This window comes from Gallus gallus, chromosome 3, assembly GCF_016699485.2.
Source record: "Gallus gallus isolate bGalGal1 chromosome 3, bGalGal1.mat.broiler.GRCg7b, whole genome shotgun sequence".
Lineage (NCBI taxonomy): Eukaryota > Metazoa > Chordata > Aves > Galliformes > Phasianidae > Gallus > Gallus gallus.
In genome coordinates, this window is record NC_052534.1 from 13,600,963 (window position 1) to 13,624,288 (window position 23,326).

At 44.7% G+C, this 23,326-nt stretch overlaps 1 protein-coding gene across 16 annotated transcripts in view; it reads left to right on the forward strand.

Moving 5' to 3' along the window:
- The window catches only part of PAK5 (p21 (RAC1) activated kinase 5), a 316,295-nt gene that overhangs the window by 278,342 nt on the left and 14,627 nt on the right, over positions 1–23,326 (forward strand). For all 16 annotated transcript variants that reach the window (XM_046938631.1, XM_046938634.1, XM_046938630.1 and 13 more), the window contains one exon: positions 18,309–19,106. In XM_046938631.1, the coding sequence (XP_046794587.1) occupies positions 18,309–19,106 (798 nt within the window). The remainder of the gene's footprint in view (positions 1–18,308; positions 19,107–23,326) is intronic.

Genomic DNA, 23,326 nt, shown 5'->3' on the forward strand with positions numbered 1-23,326 from the left:
TGGAGTAGAACAGCAAATGTGTTTCACAGCCCTTTTAAACTCCAAAATATCCCTGGGACATGAATGCATAAAGATGTTTTAAAACAAATCAGTTTCTTATCTTGCAGCAATACCATATTTTCTGTAGTTCTGGAGCCTTAAATCCTTCAGTTTAAATTTCTTTAAAATGTATTAGATTTCTAAACACCTTAAAAGCAACATGAGTCTAGGATTAGTGCTGCAAATGGACACATACATGCATAGCTTTATTTGTGAGTCGAGCTCTGATGAGGCAATATACACTGTGGTGTGTGAAGGATTGAGCCCTGAATGAATAACTGCAGCACTTTTAAGTGGAGAAAAGCATGGACAGTTTTCCAAGAAATTGTCTCTTTTTATTTTTCTGTTTGTTTATCAAACGTCTGTCTATCTATGGGGGAGGTCTGTGTATCCAGCACTCTGTGTCTGTCCATGTAACGGGAATGTATTTCTGAACTAAATCTTACCATGCCAGAAAAGGCTCCTCTGGGAGCAGACTGGGGCCAGGAACCAGGAATGCAGTTCCTGAGCTGAGCTTGTTCTCCCAGCATAGCCTTGGGCCACAGTGGTTTATAATGCATCCATATATTCAACAGCATGTTCCTATGGTGCATCTCCTGCTGACGGTCTCTTTGTAACCCTCCCCCCATCCCAATAGTGGCAGTGGGGCAGAACGACCCACTGGAAGGTTTGTCTGCATAGATGGAAGATGGAATTTGGAAGTAGATTCCCCAAAGTGCATTTATTTGCACGCCACCATTCCAAAGGCAGAGTTGAAAGAGGAACTGGGATTAAAACTGAAGGGCTGAAGAGACTGTGCTTTCACTCTCCAGTTACTTTCCCTAAGACTTCTGCAGCCTATTGAAATAGGCCTCCTCCGTAATGCCAGGAAAAGAACTGGTCTTACTGCCAACTAAGAGCAGTGACTACTGTATGAGAAATTGTTTTTAATTTTATTGCGAGAGATAATTTCATTCCATGGTAAGAATTAGCGCGTTTAAATTGACATAACTTACAGAGATAAACTGAGTTGTGGCCACTTGAAAACTGAACGTATTAAGCGTTACTGAAGTAAACATGTAATTCAGAACCATTTTGTATAGGTGCACATGCCCTAACACCTGTAGTTCTGTTAAGAAGGGACTGATGCACTGAGGACTTTATAATTTAAGTGAGAACTGATGATTTTAAATGCGCTTGCGTTTAAAAGATGGAAGCCATAGTCTGCAAGACCATAACACTGCTTACAGCTTTTCTCTTTTCCACCCAACAGTTGGTGTGGTTTAATGAACACACTTGTAAATGCACTGAGGTATAACAGAAGACTGATAATGAAGTGTGTCCTGAGTCACAGTATTAAGTCAGGCTGAGGCATTCAACCAGCGTTGGTCCATGCAGAGGTTTCAGGTCATGCAGCAGTTCTGTAACTTGTCTGTTCTGCATTTATTAATTTTATTGTATTTTTAATTAGTTCTGCATTGACTACAAGTGCAGTGCAAGGCAGAGGTGTTCTGCTTAGAGGGACTCCTTTGTGACTGAATGGTAGCACAGGTTATAGAGGTAGAGTTTAAGAGAGTGATTGCTGGCCATTGAGACAGAATTGATTTTTGTTTGCTTTGCACATCACCCAAAGCTTCATCCTAACCCAAAGCCAAAGCAGAGGAAGGGAAGGGCTTTTGTTGACTTCTGTGGGTTTTGCTGTCTTCCCCACTAGGGTTGTTTCCTTGTTTCTCAGTCTGCAAAACTGATGGTTCGTATACTATATCCCTCTGGGTAAAACAATAAGTTATACGTTTTCTAACTGTTCCTTCTATATTGAATGGCAGCAGAGGTGAGGAAGAGGCAACACTGTGGTCTCCCAAATATCCTGGGGATGACCCCTCCCACCAGGCTCATTGCTGTGCCTCTGCGCTGACTGGATTAAGGGCATTTACTCCTTTTGCATGTGGCTGGCAGTGGCTTGTCACGGTAATATCTGAGCTTGAATGCAAACCTGAGCTGGCTGTACAAATTCATTCATTTCCACTACAAGGAGTAATGATAATAGGATTCCCCTTCTCAGTGTGGATGACCCAGATACGAGCAAAGTGCTGTGTATTTCAGACACCAGCAAGAATGAGTAGAAATGACGCAGAGGGTTTCATGGGAAATAGAAAGTGACAATGGTTGTGGTAGGTTTTGGGTGTGGAGAGAGAGGTTTTTCATAAAAGGCTGATTTTTCACTGAAAGCATGTCCATGTGATCTATGTCTTCCTGTACTTAAAATGGATTTCATGAAGCCTGAGATCTGATATTAGGCCTTTCAGTTCTCTCACTTCAGTATTGTCATTTGCCCTACGTGTACTTGCAGTTCAGGGTTAGCTTCTTTATCGTCAGCGTGCAACATGCTTGGCCTGACATTGCTTTTACACTGTACTCCAACCCCTTAATTCTGGAAAGCTTCAGCATCAATACCTAGGCAAACACTTTGCACTTGGGCAGCAAAACTCGATGAACTCTTCATGCTTTCTACACTCTGCTAATAGTATTAGGAAAATGAGTATGAGAAGCCTTATTTGGGGGACTTCTGATGAGAGCCTAGCAGTGGCTTTGTAAAGATGCTTCATTAAGATGCTTGAATGTCTATGGCTGTCAGCAGGAGCAGGGGACCACAGAGGACTTGTTAAAATCCCTTCTTGTGTTTCCCAGGACAGCTAACAGTGGAGCTTCTTTGCTTTTCTGTCAGATACTGGAGGAAAAAAATGTAATTTGTTTCTGAGATGCAGAGTAGTTGTGCCATTAACCTGCCGCAGTTCATTTACCTGGTGTTGTGCAATGCATGGGCTTTGCAGGGCAGAGAATTTCTGATGTGGCAGGCTGTGGAGTCACTGACTTTCCTCCCTTTCATCCTGTTTCAGTGTTGCAATCTGTGTGTTTTGTCCTATCTGTCATTTTAGTTTCCATCACTGTTGCATCCCAAACGTCGACCTGGATAGCAGCACGTTAACTGTAATCCTTTAAACCTTTTTAAGCTTCTACTATATTGCAGCCTATATACATATATATACATGGGGAAAAAATAATCCAAAAATGAATTACTGGCTATGGCTCTATTAATAGTTCTGACCAGGAAATCAAAGCTTCTGTATAGTGTTTGTGTTGGCAGAACAAAGAGCAGACATGCCCCTTCTCTTCCCTGTCCTACTTGGACAAAGCGGTGGCTGTCCTGCCCTCTCTTCCTTGTCTTCCCATGTTTTTCTGTCTCCTTGACAGCTACTTGATTTTACTTATGCCTCCATGATACTTCTCTGGATGGGACGATTTGAGGTTCTTGCTTGGAGAAGACAGTCTCCCATCCACCAGGGAGCTGCAGACCTACAGCACTGCTCTTGCTAGGACAGGACACAAAAGGCTACTGACACCTTGTGGGCTTTCCTTGTAGCTGCACTGTGACCATTCATGCTTATAAACTCAGGTTTCCTAATTGCTTGCTTTGAGATCACACATGGGGCCTGGCACGTGCTGGTCTAGGAGGAGCTAAGGTGACAGGGATAGCTCTAAAGAAGGGCAAGAGCCAACACCTAACAGCGCTGAAAGTGTGTGGAAATAAAAGGTTTTGCCAGCGAGCATGGGTTGAGCAGTGGGACGGTGAGCCAGAGAGGCTGAACTCTCACAGAGGGCAGTTTGTAATGGACGGTACCCTGAGCCATCTGACAGGTGATCGATATTAGCTCTGCTCTGAGCAGAAGGTGGGGCTGGATGACCTGCAGAGGGCCCTTTTCCTGCAATTATTTTCATCTACAAGTAATTTCAGTCACGTTTGAAATAGTCCTGTTATGCAGTTCTACTTTCAATTTATTGTGATGACTAAACCACGGTGCATTTGATACTATGCGGTGCCAGTAAGAATTACTGCAGCATATTTCAGTTCATTCGTGAGGACTATTTGATTTCCCCCATTTCTAAGTGATGGCATCTCTTCTGTACCTCCTTGTACAGATGTAATGCAAATATGCCACCTAGTGTCCGAGGATGTGTCTTACGGTGACGTAGGCTTGATGTGAGAAGAGCCATGTTGCCAATTTTGTGTAGTAGTAGAGGAAATCTGTCACTGTGCAAATAAAAAGCAGCCACGTAGGTTCATACATACTACACTGCATGATGGAAACTTTCAGTTCAATTTCTTATCGCTTGATTTCCAAAAAATGTAGGTTTTTACTGAAGTCCTTCGGAATAATAATGCTGCTGACTGCAGAGTTTAGTTCCAGACAGAAAATGCCCAAACAAGGGAATAGGAAGATTTTTTTTTTCATATTAACAGTTCATTTTAGGGAAAAGCAGTTTCAATATAAATAATGTCATCTGGAGGAGGGCGCATCATAGAGATCATAAATTGTTTCTTTCAGTTTTTTCTTTTAAAGTCTTTGACTACTTTGGTTTCAGTGGTCACTGCAGCCTTGGATGCAGCACACGTTGGGAAGGAGTGCAGAGCAGGGCAGTTGTAATGACAGTTCCTGGCAGCACTGTGCTGCGAGCTGCCTGTCCCTCTGCACTGATGGACCGCAGCAGGAACTTCAGATGAAATGCAGACCTACTCCAGTAACACTAGTTTCTCTGTTCATTGTACCCTCCTCAGATCTGCTCTCTTCTTCACCTCTGTCAGAAGTACACTAACTGATGCACACAGTTTTTTATACTACAGTCACACTGGCAAGCCACAGTCATCCTAAAATGAGAGAAGCATTTCTTCTCCATGGTGCTTTTCCCTGATATGGTCTCAGTTATTCTTCACAGTCTGGCGTTTCTGGCTTTCTGGACAAGGAAGTTCTTGATCAGCTTTTCAGCAGCTGTTGCTTTGCTTTCATACTGCTGCATTTTTTTTCTGGGGCCTGTTTTGGACAAGAAGAAAGCAGCGTTATTAGCATTTCAGTTTGTCTCAAAACATAAAATGTTCCTCAGTTTGTAATGAACCAGAAAATCAATTGTTCACCTGATTTTTCTAACGAGGATACTTGTCCCTTATAGCAGACTCCACAGGTTCAGCCACATACATTTGAAAGGTCTATTTGCAGCAGAATTGCAGACACCAATATCGGGGATCATAGGCAGGACCTGGCTGTCCTAGAGAAAACATTGAGGTTGCTAATATGAAACACACTGCCACCTTACAAACTAAATATTTGAAATGGGGAAAAAAAGAAAGCCTTTTCACAGTCCGTCTTCCTATTTGCATCCATAAAATGTTCTCAAACAACACCAAGAGTAATGCACACTGGCAGAAACATCATTTTCAAACGTAGTCCCTCCAGTTAATGCAGGCAGTGCATTGTAGGGGATAACGTTGGTCCACGTTAAACTGGGTAGATGGACTTATCTCTGCACTAGGGCTGTGAGTGGATAATTTTACACTTCTGCCTCTGAAGGTTGATGATCAGTTACCTGCTGATCGCATCACTCATTCAAATGGTCCCCAGCGGTCCCCAAGGGGCTTGTGGTACCAGTGGGCACAGGTATGCATTTACACCTGAGTGGTCCTGCTTGGCTCATTGGGCTCTGCTGGGGAGCAGTGTCAGATTCTGCTTCCTGCTGTGTGTAGATCTAAGGTGGTCATCCAGATATCTTCTAAGTAAACCTTTTTTTCATGTAACAGCACTGATTTGGTCTGCTCATATGAGAAAGGACTGGGCTCTTAGCAGTAATAGCAATTAGAGCCTTCTGTGCAAAAGTGTTCTTTTCCAATATAAATAATAAAAAATGCTGTTTGCATCCGCATTGTGATTCTAAGTAATGTTAATATTGGAGAAGTTTTGCAAGAGCTGTGTTTTTTCAAGCTTCAGTTACACTGATGAAAGCATATCTAGGTGGTGTAGGACCTTGCAATATGCTAAGTAAAGTTTGAGTGTAAATCTTGAGTGCACTCTCTGCATCTGCTGAGGCTTTAGAGCTCAGTAAAGATGTTAACCTGTAGGTCTGCACACAGAAGAGGTGAATTCTCTGTATCAGCGTTTCAGAAATTGAATCCAGTCTCCTCTGGGAATACCAGACTGGGAGCACTCTCCAGGTAGTGCTGTATAGCCTGAAATGAGCCAAGAATTAGATCCTGAGCAAGGACACTTGTACTCATGTTCTTTTTTTAGCGTAGAAGTTAGTCTCTGCTGACAAATTTAGAGATGTTCCACTATCTTCTCTTGCCTGCCCTGATAAATGAGCCGTGCTCCCCATGTACTGCCTGACATGCAGGGCTCTGGCTCCATCACTCTGAATCTGGCTGCTATTTTCTTCCTGTTTGCTTAGGCAAGGTTTTGGCCACCAAAACTTTCCCTGCTGTGACCCATAAGCTCTGTGTTGATAGGAGCAGGATTCTGACCTATGCAGGACTAGGCAGGTAGAGGTGGTGCTTTGGAGTGGTTGCTGTGGTGGAATGCTCCTTCTAGCTTCTGTGCCATATTACTGATCCCCTGGAGCAAGGTGTAAAAGAATAAAAGGTAAAGTGCAAGCAGTGTTTTCCTCAGTAAACGTATAGAAGGGATAAATAGATTTTATCACATGTCAGTCAGAGTCCAGCAAGCCCTCGCTCAACTCAGCTGAGAGAGCACCTGGAGTAAAATACCCCATAAGATCTCTTCCGTCTGTGCACTGGCTGAACCCTAGCAATTCTGCTAACGTTGCGTAAATGTAGAGTTGTGGCAACACTAGAAAGTTTCTTTAGTGTGTGTCAGTGGGAAACACTAGGTGGCAGCAAGGAATTTCTGGAAATTCACCTCCCTGCGTGACATAGGTGGACACAGACAGCAGACAAATCTGCTTTGGTGTCGTAATGGCACTTCTAAAGATATGCTTTTATCCTCCTTTGTGATGGGTCTGTGGAAAGGATTTCCGTATACAATTGGCCAGGCAGCATTTGCAGTTCACATCAATAGTAGGGCAGCGTTTGCTTCTTCAGCTTGCATTTAAGCATGCCATGACTGTAATTGCACAGTAGCTACATACTCTGCACATCTCCATGATACATTTATTCCTAGATCTACTGATAAACCTGTTGTGGTCCATTTTAGTCTAGAGCACAAACCATCTTCGTCATAGTCCCATTAAACTTTGTTCTAAAGGGTACTGTCAGGAGCAGTAGGATCAGGAGAAAGACCATGTTGCCAAGCAGCTCACTTACCTGTGAGGCCGAAGCTCCAGGTGTAAATGGGATTTTTTTCTGTCTCCTGCTCTGCAGTGATTAGGTCTGGGCTTTGATGGCTCTCCAGGAATTTGAAGCTGGTTTGCTGCCATTTATTTCTTGTGTTCCCCTACACGCAGGATCCAATTACAGCAGACAAGCACTGTGTATTACAGGAGATCAACACTGACTTGCCACTGGAGATTTTAAACACTTTTTCTGCTGAAGTGTCACTTTCATGGGCTGAACTGTTCAGGCCAGAAGAAATAAGAGCTTGTCAGATACAGATCTTTGGGGAGAGAAAAGCGAACAGAAGAGATGTGTGTAGGCTGGGGGCTTATACTTTGTAATTGCAAAGATCAGATCCAACAGGCTTTAATTGGGAACACACAGGAACAGGAACACACAGTTAAAAGAAAAGCAAGAGATTATGAAATTTATTTAGTCCAAACAAAACAGTAATTTCTGTCTGTGTCTTCATTTGCATTTAGTAACTCCCAGAACGCAGCACAAACTAGCAGTGAAAATGCCTCCATTTGAAGTAGCACTTTTTAGTAGCCGTGGGATCTGCAAGCACAGAAGCTTGGTTTAGGCACGTTAAGCTTTTATGAACCACCCAGGTAAAAGCACTGGGGACAGGAGGCAGGCTGGGAGCAGCCTCGCTTTTTTCCATATACTATATGGCAGTTCATGCTGAGTTAGCTGTGCACCATGCGGGGGTCACGCAGCCCTTCTCTTCTGGCCAGAGCAGTGGAGGTAAAGGGCAGGGAGCAGCACTTCTCCAGGCAGATGGGTTTGTGAAGCATGTCAGGGAGGGACAGTGTGCCACAGGGCAGTGCGCTTGGTGGTGTCACAGCCCTACAAATCAATCACATCAAGATTCCCTCAGAAGGGTTGGAACAGAAATGAGGATTCCTCCAGAAATGTTTCGGCAGGTTCTTGTAACGAGTCTGTGGTGTTGTCCTGACTGTCATCCCTGTGGGTTACACTGCGGATGGTCTTCTGAAGTCTCTCTCTGGGTTTCTTTCCCGCAGAGGTGTTTGATTTGCACTTCTCATTTGCAGGAGTGAATAAATAAAGTATCTGCTTGGAAAGCTCTTTGACTCTTTCCTCGCAGTTGCGTTCTAAAGTTAACTGAGCACAGATGTCTGTGCAGGGGCACTCTACTCACACATTTGGGTAAAAATCACTCAGTGAGGTTTAGTGCCACTTGAAGCATTTCTGTTGCTACACTTCTAGTGTGCCTTGTGAAACTTATATATTTCCTTGGAAGAAAAAACTGTAATTTGCAACATGTATGAAATTGTTACACATTTGCTTTTACTAAATTGTCTAAAATCGAAGAGTGAAGTTTTGAGAAAAGATGAATCGTACAATTTCCCCAGTTGAAAAGGACTCATAAGGTTAACAGAGCCCAACTCCCAGCTCCACACAGCACCACCCAAAAATCAGACACAATGTCTGAGAGCGGTGTCCAGATGCTCCCTGAGCTCTGGCACCAGGGCTGTGCCCACCGCCCTCAAGGGCAGACCCTGTCCTTAACCCCCACCTGCCCCTCCCCTGACACGGTTCCGTGCTGTCCCCACAGAGCAGAGCTCAGCGCTGCCCTCCGCTCCCTGTGAGGAGCTGCAGCCGCCGTGAGGTCTCCCCTCAGCTCCTCTGCTCTGGGCTGAACAAACCCAGGGGCCTCAGCACTCCTCACACACCTTATCCTCCAGACTCCCCATCTACACAGGCCTCCCTTGGATGCTCTCTAATAGTTTTACATCCATTTTGTGCTGTGGCACCCAGACTGCACCCAGTGCAGGAGATGAAGCCGCACAGTGCAGAGCAGAGGGGACAGGCCCTCCCCTCGTCCGGTGGCAGAGCTGGGCCTGGTGCCCCCCAGGTTGGCCCTCCTGGTGCCAGGGCACACTGCTGGCTCACGTACAAATCGCTGTCAGCCAGAGCCCCCCATCCCTTTCATCAGGGCTGCTCTCCAGCCTCTTGTCCCCTCAGTCTGTAAATATAGTCAGGGTTGTGCCTTCTTAGGTGCAGAATCCAGCACTGCTCCTGTTACATTAACTGCATGCAGTTGGTGATTGCCCAGCTCTCCACTTTGTCTAGATCTTTCTGCAAGGGCTCTCTACCCTCAGTGGAGTCAACAGCTCTTCTAACTTTATTATCATCAGCAGAGTTGCTCAAAACACCTAGTCCTACATCTGAGTATGGTAGTTCATATGATATATGAAGCCATTAAAGAGAACTAGCCCTAAAATGGAGCCATGTGGAATCCTGCTAATGACTGGCTGCCTGTCAGGTGTAACCCCATTTATTGTAACTCTTTGGGACTGACCCATCAGCCAATTGCTCGCCGATTGTGTTATGTTTATGAAGGATCTCACAATACACAGAGACACTGATTAGCTTTGAAAAGTTACCATTAAATACTGTAAAACTTTCTCACCATTTTTAAGGCCATGGGACTGAAGCATTTCACAGGCAGCGTTTTCACAGCTCTGACTGCAGAGGCATCTCTTTGCCAGAGCACCGGTGGCCTGTTCCCCACCAGTGTGACCAGTGTGACCAGTGCACCACACACGTTATCCCAGTCTTCCTTAGCATTGTAACCCCAGGTGTGCAGGGCTCTGACTGCAGTAACCATCTCAAGCCTGGACAATGCTTTGCTAGGCTCATATGAAACAGAACTGTTGACTTTCTCTTCAAGCATGTGCCTCATTTACTGTGGTAAATTGCAATGGAGAGTAATATGGTTAAAATTGCTTCTTATGAATTGTCAGACTGTCAGAATCTTTGTTTTAATTGAAGCCGAAGAGACTACAATGGAGTGACCGCAGAGCCTCTCTGCCCTCCCAAACAAGTGCCCCTCTGCCACAGCTGTCAGATAAAGGCAATTATTTCCCTAGCATTAGATGTTACCACATGGGAATTTACTTCAGTATTTCAGAATGCTCCATCAAGCTGCAGCCAAAATCTTTCAGTAAGAAAAAAGCACCGGGATCATTAATTGGGTTAACACTCCATCAACCTCGCATTTGTTAATGGGCATGTTTAGGACATGAGGGGAATCTCATCTGGGGAAATGTCATCCAGGCTACAATGAGGGCTTACACTGCAGCGTGCCTTCATGAATTACAGCCCCTGCATCTGCATCATGGCTTGGGATGAGGAGCTGTGGTACAGAAAGCATTGCTCGCACTTCTCTCCCACAGCACATCGGTAATGCAGGCATGTATCAATTCACAAGCCCAGATTTTTTAGATACAGTAGGAACACTTGCTTTACATGAACTGTCCTTAATTCTGTCATTTTTCCTCTTATATTGAACTACTCGTGTCACGCACAACTCTACCTGAGGTGAAATTTCATCCTGATTGAGGTGGTGACTTTCTAGCCTGCTTCTATCATAGACACTGAAAAGCAGAGTTGTGTTTTTTGGAGGGAAGGATGTCACTGATCTCAAACATGGCCTTTTTCCTTCCATGACATTTCCAGATTTGTTTTGAGTATTGTAGCTTTTAGTTGTCTTTGAAGTCAGTCCAGGTGGGAAGCTGAGGAGCGCTGCCCTGTAAGGGCTGTGGGATGCTGCAAGCTGCAAACACACCAGCGGGGGCCGGACCACAGCTACTGCCTGGTACATCTCAGTGAGTTTGATTTGCACCCTCCTCTAGAAAAAAAAAAAAAAAAAGCCAAGCACAAACAACACTGGCACTGATGTTCCAGCACATGATGTGGTTTTGAAAGGGGGAGAGCTATTGTCGTGGTTTTCCATAAGTATTCCATATCATGACATTATGCAGTGAGCTGACGGAACTGTGACAGCTGCTAAGAGAGGTCTGCAGTCCCCAGGCTCCAGTCCTTCCCACGTGGTTTCAGGGAGGGAGACACAAAGTGATGTGGTGATGTGAAGGACATTCTTGTTTGCTCCACACCGCTGAGCTTGCAGCACATGGTTAGGAGACCCTCCCCTTCCCATTTGTTTGATTTATAACTCTTGATTCCTTCTATATTGTATTATCTCGAATTCCTTTACCATTTTCAGTAAAATAGTTTCTCTGGCAGGGACACCCATCCGCTGCTTGCATGCAGTGTGGCACAATTTGAGCATTAAAAACTACACTCCAGAGGAAAATAATTTTACTTCCTCCACTGCCTTCCCAGGGAATCTGTCAATGGGACAAGAGATGTTTAAATAGGTTTTCAATTCTTCCTCCTCTCACACTGTTTTCCTTTCTTCTCCTTGATTTTTTTTTACATTTCTGGAATGTCCAAACTGGCCTAATCATATTGTCATGTTCCCTGAATGTGCTTCTCATTATCGGTCTTGGCTGGGGATCTGCCCAGGAGCTGGGTAATACTGAGTGGCAAGGGGTGTGGAGGGACTTGGGAGAAAGCCATTCTCCATTCTCCTCCCTGCAGAGCGCTCATACAGCTCATCACTAATAGACACACTGACTTTCTCACTCCAACTAAAACTTTTAAATCACATTTCACCCTCATTCCTTGTACGTCTGATAGATCTTTGTAAACTTATTACATACAGAATTTCACATACTTAGGATAATGAGACTCAAGCAATTACACTGGACATTTGATATCCTCTAATAATATTTCAAATGACAGATAATGGCAATGCTTGTGTATTTAAAAAACAAAGAAAAAAAGAAGCAAAAAAACCAACAATAAACCAACGCAGAAGTTATTAGAATGTAGATATTTCAGTGGAATTTTGAAGCTAAATGTTTTGTTAAAGTTTCTGTACTTTAAATTGTCAAAAAGATCACCAGTGAATGAGATTATAATGAAATGTTGCTCTTGTTGTTATAGTAACTAACTTCTAAAGCTGCTGTGCAGGTTGACAAATTGCACAGTGCAGTTTTGGATAGGCTTTTCTATAGTTTTCCATCATTCTACTTTTGAGGAATTTTAAACAGCTGGCAGTAGTGTCATTGTTAAGATTATTATGCTTGTCTCAAGCCTGTGGCTATACCTTTATTTCAATCCATTGAGTAATATATATTTTTCAGGCTATGTTAATTTCGTTTCTACATTATCAGCTGTTTCAGTAATTAGCATGTGGCCGTGCCAACATTTTCCCAGCTTCTTACCTATTCTCTGCTGTTGCCAGTATTGGATTAATTGATGCAGTAATATTGCATGTACACACTCGAGGGCTGTGTATTATAACAAGCTCAGCTCTCCGCTGCGCTGTCTTTGTTGTGCAGCAGCAAAAAAATTTTGGCGATATCAGCATGTGCTTAGAAATGTGACTGCAGCGTACATGGGCAAGTTCCATAGGGCTCCACATAGCTGGCATGCAGCAGCAGGAACCTGATGTTGACAGCTCACCTGACCCCTTCAGTCCTGATCCCACTGCAAAGCCCCACCAAAACGCACTGCTGAGCTGACGGTGGGTGAACATAAAAGCTATTTCATGTCTGCTGACATTGGCTCAGCTCTGGTGACCAGCATGTCACAGCCTATAGTACACACTGCAACAACTCTGGGCTGAGTTCTGCTTTGGTGTGCTTCCATCATATTTAAGTTTTCCTGTGCATTGAGAAGTTCCTGTCTAACAGCTGTCCCAGAATGGAATTTGTATGTTCGCTCAGAGTCAGAAAGTAATGTGGGGCAAGGCAGGAGGGAGCAGGGATGGGTTTTTCTGTGCTCACCTGTCTTGTCTCACCATGAAGGAAGACCAGCAGGTTGTGAAGTTATGGTGAGCTATTTTACATTATTCCAAGGATGTGACTTGGTCTGAGATCCCACAAGTGAGAACAGATCAAGCACAGACCTCTGACACTTCTCGCACCCTATGCTGCAGCTATAAAACTGTTACCTTCCAGGAGAGATGGAGTTTTCCTTCTGACATAATGACAAGGATCAGTTTTCTCCCCGAGGCAGTGCTGTTCACATTTGCTTATGCCAGTGAGTAAATTGTGGTGTCGTGAATGCAGCTTCAGGTAGTTGCAATGCTTTTGTCTTGCAACACAGGAAGATAAATTACCAACACTTTCACCACATACAGTGCTTTTACCAGCTGTGCTTATGTGCCCCTTTTCCCTTAGAAAAGAATGATTTTCAGATATACATAGGTTGTGCATTTATTTTACATACAATGAAAATGAGAGGATAAGCTGGCTAGGAGTGAAATCAGAATTTAGATTGGCTCTTTATAAGGCGACATTTCCTAAAGAGACTTTTCCCCCCACTCTGTGCATTACAGAGATTTTAAATCTTTGTCGACTTCTGAAAGCACAGCTCCTGAAGGACAAAGGATGATATATTCTTAGTGACTGTGTAAAGCATAGTAGTTTTAAAGACAATAAACGCAAGGTCATATTAGGGCAAAACAGTTAATTACCCACTTCATTATTGTCAAGGTTAATACAGTATTTGAGCGCAGAAGCTGTTTTTCATCTGCTCTTGGATACAAGGCAAGACAGCGGTTCTCGCAGACAGATCCATTATAGCTTATCGCTGCAGGACAGACCGCTCCAGCAGCACCATGAAGGATGTCTACTGTCAGCGGTATCCGGAGCAAACGCCAGACCTGTCTGGAGAGCAATGGAAATGAAATGAGAGCTACAGCTTCGGAGTAGCGCGCTTTAATTCACAGAGATTGCATCCCATTGATTTTAATGTATGATGGTAATAGCATAACATTCTCCAGCACTCTCTCATCTGTTCTAACATTGATCCATCCTAAATTGCACGGCGCTTTGAAAAACGTCCTTTAATGAACACGGGGTATTGACTATAACAAATCCCATCTTTCTGTGGTAGAACCCAGTTAAGGCTGCACCTGATGTAGGGTTTGATTTCTGTTCTTCATGCATGCCTGGGCACTGTACAGGTTTCCATTACTTGATCTCAATAGACACAAACAAAGATCTCATAAATCTTAGCAGATCAACCTTTGTGAATATTGCACTGCTTGTAACTGGCTGCTTCGCCTGCAGCAACTTCTGAATTCCTTCTTCGTGTGCAAATGGAAGTTGTCTCTTCCACTTGATAAAGCCTTTAAAATTGGGAAAATGAATCATTAAGTTCCAGGTATTACTCACGAGGCAAACTGTGTTTCTATCCTTTTTTTTTTTTTCTTGGTTGGATTTTCTTTCAGGGATTTTGTTCTGCTTTTTAAGCTCTTTTGGGGTTTGTTTTTTTTTTTTTTTTTTTTTTTTTTTTTTTTTTTTTTTGCTTTTCAAGAACTAGAATTTTCCATCTTTTGTAGCTCCTGCTGTTGTGTTTCAGTCCCGAGGAGCCTTTCCCCGTGCACACCGCCTGGCACTTCAGTAACCGTGCTGAGTTCCCCAGCCGAGAATGCCACGTCAGCATTTGGGTGTTCCCCAGTTCTCCCACATGCCTTCGTGCCTGGCTACTTGTGGTTAACGTTAGGCTTTCAGTTGTGAAATCTGGGCCATAGTTAGGGCAGTTTTCAGTCTGGCTTACTTCTGCAAATCCTGCACTTCATGGGAAAACTGCAGGGTGCTGGTGAGCCCCCAGTGTACATCTCCTCTGTAATAAATGACTTCAGGAGGAGTTAACTTCGCCTAATCAAGTATTGTTCTCTAGAAACAGCTCCTTTGATTTTGTCATTTTTGGTGCTCTGTGGGCATCTTTACAGAGCAGTTTATTATTTTTATAGAATAATGCCTGCTTTGGGATTTTAATTTGGTTTTTTAAGCCTACTAAATTATGAAGAATTAACTGTGCCCACCAGGGAGGTACTGTGTGTCAGAGCTGTGTGTAAGCATCACAAGTTCTGTTGGATAGCTGTAGTGCTAGATGTTTTCTTAATAAAAGAAAACTAAAAGTCAAGCTCTAGTAGGCTGTCTGGTTAAGTAATAGGGGCATCTCAGCAAGATGTATTTTCTTTCATATAAGGGAAATGCTAAATTTAAAACCAAACCAAAGCAAATATATTGATGATGATGACATAACAACAATAATAATAATGTAATAACAGTAGCACTGACTATTCCATAAAAAATATGCATCACCTTGATATCATACTTTCTCCTTTGTTTTTTTCCTTCACAACAGATGACGTTCACATCCTAGTTTGCTGTAGTAATGACAGCGGTGTGGCTTTGACAGCAGCAGTGGCAGTGCTTCACTGACACGGTTGCAGATTTCAGGCAGTACTGCCAAGGCATTTTAAGCTAGACTTACAGAGTTGTTCTAGGATAGGTAAATTTTATCCTCCCTTTGCACTGAAGGACTGTGCTTGTATGATGAAACAGTGCCAAGGATTGTCATCAGGTACTGAAATTAAAAATCTGTGCTATCTGGCTGCTCAGGCCCCTCACCTGGCCTAGGAGCATCCTCTTAAACCAGCCCTGGGCACAGTCAGCACCAGGCAGACTTCTCCCCAAGCCACAGATGTTGCTTTCAGGTTGAGAGCATTTGGCCATGCAGAGCCAGGCCAGCGCACACAAACCCGCTCGGCCTGAGGGGTTGGTCCCAGCGCTCCTCATTTACTGGTAGAGAGGAGCCCAAAGCAAAGAGAATTCCAGCCATCATTCTTGCAAGTCAGTGTTCTCCAGTGGTTGTCCGCAGGCTGGTGGGAGAAAACGAGGGCTTTTGAGATCTTAGTCCCCTTCATTGATCAGGATTAGGTAGCGCTGAGGTCACAGAGGTAACCAAAGCTTCTTCGTAGATGAAAGCTTCAGTGACAAATGCACTTTTTGACATGTTTTTGACAGTTTTACTAATAGTAAGAAAACCTTTTGTTTGTTTGTTTGTAATCCTCACAGTCAAAACGGTGGCTTCTGTCTGCAGAAAATCCCTAAACATCGGGTTTTTGTCACTGATGAATTCCCAAACACATAATTCTTCAACTTCATTCTTCTGAAATTTCCTTGCAAGGGGGCTGTGATACCTGTTTGTGATTCTTTCATCACCCAAATCCCTTAAGCAACCGCATTTAAAAAACCTGCTTCAAAAGAGCATCTGTTTGGAGGAAAGAGGGGAAGATATCCCTTTCCTTTAACCAGAGAGGCCATTCTGCTCCCAGGGGTTCCCTCTGGCTCGGAGGTCTTTTTGTGTGGGCACAATACAGGTTGCTCCAGGAAACCTCTGCTTTGTGCAGGCTAGTCCCACAGAGATCATTAAATTGGCATTTTTACTCCTTGGCATGCATTTACACTGGGGAAGCGAGATGGCAGTTGGGTATTTCAATCTTGTTTTCAATTATAAGCATTTCATTGTTGAGTGTGCTGTTTTATTATGTGATAATTAAATATGAATGATCATGCATTCATCTTGCCAAAGCGGCTGTAGCCTAACAAAACCAATTCCTTTCGCCTTGCTGAATGCTTCAGAATCAAAAGGAGTGATCTATTTGCTGATCCTGATTTTTTCTGTCCTATTGTTTCAGTATTGCCAGCTTCAAAATAGCAAACCAGGCAAGTAATTACAGACATAAATCAGAGGAGGGATCAATCTGAGGTCAGGATTGCTTTGCCCGTAGCCCAGCTATTCTCAGCTGTCTTTTTCTGAATGACAGAAGTATGATGATGTCAATTTAGCGGTGATGGGGCAAAGCAGGAGTTGAAGAGGGATGAGGAAGAGGGCCAGACTTTTCTCAGAAGAGCAAATGTGCCCTGTCCTATCTTCTGATTGCATTGCAGACCTTTCCTAGGCAAAAAATTGAGTCCAGGATGCAATACAAAGAGCCTTATTGCTTGTGCCGTAGAGCCCTTTCCATGGCTTCCCATCCCTGCTGCTGGTCATCACATTTGGGGAAGCCACCTACTTTGTATGGAAGCATTTGGCTTTAGACCCCACTGGTGCGCAGACTTGTTTTACAGATGCTCCATCAGCCTTGGGTCAGGCTTACAGGGATGCATTTCTGATCCAGCCATGTCTGATGGTGTTGCAGTGGAGGAAGGGCCAGTGGCCAACCCGGACACAGCGTGGTGCACCATTATCAGTGTGCAGCACAGGCACGCTGCTCGCAGAAGAACAGCTCCTTGGGATGACCACAGGGACTCCATTTAAAAACTAAGTGAGTTAAATAAGATACAACCTCAGGTATTTATCTGAAGTGAATCAGCAAAGGAAGGTTTGTTTCAATAGAGCCGTGCTGATTTATGGCCCCCGTCCTCAATCTGTACATCTTATTCTTGCAGGGCATTTATAAACATGATGCAGTGCTCAGTGGGAGTCAACTGCTGAATTGGTGCGGTAACTTGTTACAGTCTTCAGATGGTGCTAGCTAAAAATAGTCAGGTTATCTTGAAGGAGAGCTATAACTAAGTACTGCTTGCTGCCATCCTAACACTAGGACCATTGTTTGGGATAGATCTGAGTAACGATGGGAGGGGGCAGTGGCCAGTAGGTAGGAGCCGCCAACCTGTGTCTGCAGTGCTCCTGTGTCCTCTTCATCCAGGGCTGGGGGACTTAGGGGTGTTTTACTGTATCAGGACACAAACAGGGCCACCACGTGACATCCATCATGTAGTTATCTCAAAGCCATGGTTGTGCACAGGGATTTACCAGATGCTGCATATTGTAAGGAGGCATAGGTAAGTGTGATTGTTCATCTTCCCTGTGTGCGTTTTGTGCTAAGTTAATGAAGAGGCAGTCCCTGGTGGTAATTCTGGCACACAGTAGTGCCCTGTAAAAAACAAAACAAAACAAAAAACACGGGACTTGATAAACTATATGCTACTTTCCACTCCAGCAGTTTGCTAAAATAGGATGGAGAAGTTGGCACTGAACGATATTTTTCCTTTTCTAATACTCTGCAAACCAGAGTCAGCCTACCAGCTTGCCTTGAAGTAGACAACTGAATAATAGCTAATTTAGTCACACCGAGTTCTTAAAACACAAGTAGTGCTCTTAAATGTCTCTGCTGTTCAGTGCAGCATAGCCATATCTTAAATTGAAGCTGTATGTTAAATCTCAGCTTATGGTGGACACTGAATTTGTTCATTTCTGCTGTATTTCAGTATTTGTTCAGTTCTGTTGTATGTCTTGAGGGCTTTTTTTTGCAGCAGTGGGTTATTGTGAGGTGTGTGCCTGAAGAATGTGATGCATCACCATGTGTATTCCTGGGTGAATCACAGACTTGGGTCGTTTTGTTGGTCAGATACTAAGTGAAAGTCAGTATTTAACCAAAGCAATTTTTTATTTCCAGACTATTGTCAGAGGAAATAAGCCTCGGAAGGATACTTCAATCAATGGCCTGCTCGAAGAGTTTGACAATATCTCTGTGACTCGATCCAATTCCCTGCGGAAGGAAAGTCCTCCTGCACACCACCAAGGCAATGCAAACCATGTGCCAAGGCACCAGGAGGAAAATGGTTACATCACGTATTCGCAGTACTCCAGTGAGTCAGACACAACAACAGACTATGTCATGGACAAGTATAGAGACAAGACTCTCTATGGGGAAGAGCTAGACAGGTACTACAAAGGGGGCTACGCTGCCAAGCAGAACGGGCACATGATGAAAGTCACTTCCAGAGACATCTATTATTCAGAAATGACACCCCTGAAATCAGACCTCTCCAGGTTTCTCCCAGATTACCATGCACAAGTGGAAGCGAAGCCCAAACCGCTCGAATATGGAGGTCTAAAGCTGGAGTACCAGAGGATTCCCAGTGGATCCTCACTGGACTACAGAGACCCCTTCCCTTACGCCCTGTCCCGAGCGTCAGTGCAGAGCGAGTGCCCCAAGGAGAGGCTGGAGTACAGCGACGGCGACTGGGGGCACAGCCCAGCCAAGGATGACTATGACAAGAGGCCCAAGTCATCCTACGTGGACCCGGCAAGCCCTCAGCCAACCATGAGGCAGAGATCCAGGTCGGGCTCTGGTCTGCAGGAGCCAGCCATGCCCTATGGAGCAAGTGCATTTAAAGCACACCAGCAAGGACACTCCTACAGCTCCTACACCTACCCTCGCTTGTCTGAAACTGCAGCAGGCATCTCCAAGGTAATGTTGAGGCCTCTGGTGTTGGTACTGCCAGGAAAGGGACCCTTCCAAAATGGGAATACAAAAAATTAAACATGTGCAAAATATTAAGGGCATGGAGCTGTGCTTGGAAGCACAGTGGATGGAAGCATGTGACCATGGCTAGGTGGATATAAAACCCCACCCGGTTTACTTGGGTAACTGAAAACAGATGCTGGGGAAAAGAGGTCTAAGATACTTATTCAAAGAACAACTTGGAGACTCCCAGCTTCCATGGGTTTTACTTGGGATCTCTGAAAAACCCAAGCACTTTGGCAGTTTCCATAGGATTAGGAGTTCACATGCTAATGCAGATGTTGGCAGAGCTGGCAAGTTGGTCTGGTTTGAATGTCAGGTACTTTTTGTTTTTGAGTTCTTGTTGCTGACATCTCTGTGCCAGTTAGAAAAGCGTTCCTGGTTTGCTGAGGAAAGACAGCCACGATCCCAGCGTGTCCGTCAGGCAGAGGAGCTGCCTGCAGCTCAGCCAGCTCATACCAGCCCACACAGCCACCAGTCTGGCAGGTCTGTGTTGTACTGTGAAATTCATTAACCCTTTCCCATCAATGAGGGAAGGGACTTATCCCTCACCTCTTCATTTTTTAAGCAGTGAAATAAAATCAAAATGTCTCCTCGCACCCATGACATTTCAGTAGTTGTTAACAAAAATGAGGGTCAAGATAGAAAAGCAACTCCACTGTGATATCTACAAGCAGCTCCTCTGCAGAAGCTGACCCTCACTGCCTTTTCTAAGTTGCATGAAGAATATTAGCCACACAAGCTATCCTACCCTTCCCTACCTCCTTGCAGCCTTGTTCAGCTAAAGGAATCTCTTATCCATCAAGTCACACTGCTCCAACAAAGACCTACTTAAACGTGTAATATTCTGCAAGAGATGGTTTTTCCTCTGGTATAGATTTCACTGAATGTTAATGGGTTCCCTTAGCAACAGGCAGCAAGCTTGCTGTGACTTGCCAAATGTGCTGAACTTGGTAGTTGTCACACGGTGATACCCCTTCTGCTTGTGATGGTGTCTGAACAGTGCATTTTCTTACAGCCTCTATGCATTGAGAACTTGGTCCTGTCCAACTTGAGACCCAGATATCATCTCAAACCTCTGCACATACACCATGGCTTCATACCAGAGGCATGCCTGTATCCTGCTTAGGTTTTGGCTGCTTTGCTGATGCTGGGCTGCAGTTACTGTTGATGTCCCATGGTAAAGGGAGAGCAGTGCTGCCTTTTTTTTTTTTTTTTTTTTTTTTTTTTTGGTGCTGATTGTGTTAAAACACAGAGTTGGGCTTTTGAGTTGGAGTGTAAATGCTGGGGGGGTAGAAAGGTTGCCAGGTTTCTTCCTGTGCCTTGTCTAAGTTTGGGGTTTGCTGGGAGGGATATCTCTATGCGGTTAACTGTCTGCAAGAGTAAGGTGTTAAAATACAGATTCTGGAATTGGTGAGGAAAGCTTGGGATGGGCTGCCTGCCATTTCTTTCTTTTAAAACAATCACTTTGTCAGAGTTGAGAAGGAGGAAGGACAAATCCACCAATAATTCATAAACTCTCTTGTGCCTGCTCTTGCCAGATTTACGGCATTCAATAAGAGGGAAGGCGGAGGTGTACTGCACAGGGCTCAGAGCACTGCAGACGCTTTGTAAAATATCCCATTAAAATGCAGTAACAACTTCTATTAAGGAAAAAGATGCCTCAGTGCGAGATTCATTTTGAGCCATTGCTCTCCTTTGAGCATCAAAAGCGCTCGTGTAGCCTCGGTATATTGAAACTTGATGATTCACTGTTAAATGCAGCAGTTTCAATTCCCAAACCCATCCGCAACTCCTGGAAGTGAATAGCAGCTTCGTGTCTTGGATGATTGCTGAGGAATCTTCTTTTCAAGGAGGCATTAGTAAGATAATGGTTCATTAAATGAGTTTACTAAGTGAGAATCAAGTCTCAAATCAGATATTGTACAAATGAAATTGGCTTTAAAGTATAATTAAAAGGGGGGAAAAGCAAGCATTGAAAAAGTCCTCAGGCACAAATGTACGGCTTCGAAATGCATTTAACAAAGATGTGCGTTTTGACTTGTAAATCTGAAGAGTAGGTGCAGATGGGGATTATTACAGATGTCAGATAAACGAGACACGTGCCCTGTTCTGGCAGCAGGTTTCAGACGTGTTGTGTCAGACCTGGCTGCTGAGGTGGCCGTGCGCAGACCTGAGTGAGGCTGCATCCTCATGAGCGGCAGCACATCGCATTGCACTGCAGGGCCGTGACTTCATCTGCTCCCCTGACCTGATCTTGAGTGGGAGCAGGGCTGGCTTTTACTTTCCTTTGTAGTATTTACAGACTTGCCTTTCGGTAGGTAATTGCGTTCAGTAGCAGGAATAATAGCATTATTAGTGGAATCAAACGTGCTCAATTTTGCCACGCTGTGAAAAACCGCGTGAGGACACAGCCTGGAAGGAGAGGTTGGGCTGATGGAGTCATTGGGGCTCCTCTTCTTCAGTAGGATTGCATGGGGTGCAGGAAGTGAATGTTTGTCCTGCGGATACACCGAAACACGAAGTGCAGAAAGCTGTCAAAAAAGGACGCTGAACATCCCAGTTTTCCTTTTAAAATGTCTCTGCAGGATTTGCTGTTCCCGACACGTGGGCCGTGCTCAGAAAAGAGCAGGTGTGGGGACACCCAGTAGCAGTCCTTTGGTGCGGATTTGTCTGGTTTTAGTTTTAGACTGGGCTTTCCCCATCTTGATATAAAAATGGTGTCTTTTCAGTCAAAGCAATCATCTGTGTGGCTCTGTGTACACAGATACATAGGATGGGGCTGGATTGAGTTCCCCTCCCTCCACCAAACCATCCGAGCACCTTTCTGTGTTAATGAGGTGGGCGGATGTCATGTCCTTCACGAAACGCACGATGTCTCTGACCCCCCTTCTATCTCACAGCTGCATAAGTGCATTCCTGACCGTAAGCATTTGTATGTCACACTCGTACAGAAACAGCACCCGAGGAGGCGGCCGTGCAGCGCTGTCAGCGTTGGACGCAGGCACCGTGTGGCTGGGAGCTCACACAGCAGGCGCCTCCAGCTGCAGGCTGCCGATGGAAGTGCCTGCACAGCCCTGGTGCGGAGGCATCCCTGTGCCCTGCTAACCCTCAGCAGGACGGCAGGCGGGCATGCCCGGCTCACACACAGCGCCCAGAAGCGCTGATCCAGCGCTGCGCTTCTTTATTGCGAGGCTTTTCTCCCCGCAGCCGAGTGACTCCAGCTAGAGTCTCCTCCTCGCTGTGCAGCAGCCTACAGTGATGGATGGATGCTGCGGCAGAATTTTTTCTACTCTTTCCTTTTTTTTTTTTTTTTTTTTTTGCAGTCTTCGCATAAAACGGTCAAATGATGTTCCACCGCAGAATTCAATTTCACAGTTCAGTTGGGTCCTTGATTACACTGCCAAATTCAGATTAATGTGCATTTAACTAACATGGATCAGGGACTCCTGGCCGGCAGCCAGCAGCAATAGTAGCTGCCGTGAGCTGCGTCGGGGTTGCTGCGCTGTCCACCCCTGTGGGCCGCCGCGGAAATTGATTGATGAAATGAATTCGTTGCCGTAATTATTTGTAATTGTGCTACATCGTGAGCCTGTGTCTGACCGCCCCCCGCCCCTCAGCGCCCCACGTGTCGGCAGGAGTCACCTACGTTACATCAGAAACGTGGAGATGCCCTTTTGTGGGAAAAGAAAAGAATTCTTTTGTTTCAGGTGCATTTTTTTGTCTTCGATCCTTTTCTGTTTTTCACAGATGGAGACAGTTTTATTTATGAATGCGAAGTATTTGCTGACTTTCAGTGTAAGTAGCTTAGAAAAGCTAGGGAAAACACAAGGGAAGAAAGGAACCTGCAGATGACAAAGGCCTCCCATTGGGATCATTTCCTCGCGATTGTCTCCTATTTGAAATGAAGATGAGCAGTTCTGCGACGCCGCAGTTAAGCAGTGTGTCACTCTGGAAAATGACTTAAGTAATGATGTACTGAATTAGGCTCCTCATTTTAGCTTGCTTGGAGGAAGTCCCTTTGAAGACTCCTCTGAGCGGCTCTCCTCTCACCTCAGGCAGGTTACGTGCTCCCCTAGTTGTAGCTCTGTGTGATGTATCCCCGTGCTTTGAATTTGGTGCTCTTCTGCCATTTGTTCATGGTCTGCAGCGCTCCCTCCGTGTTG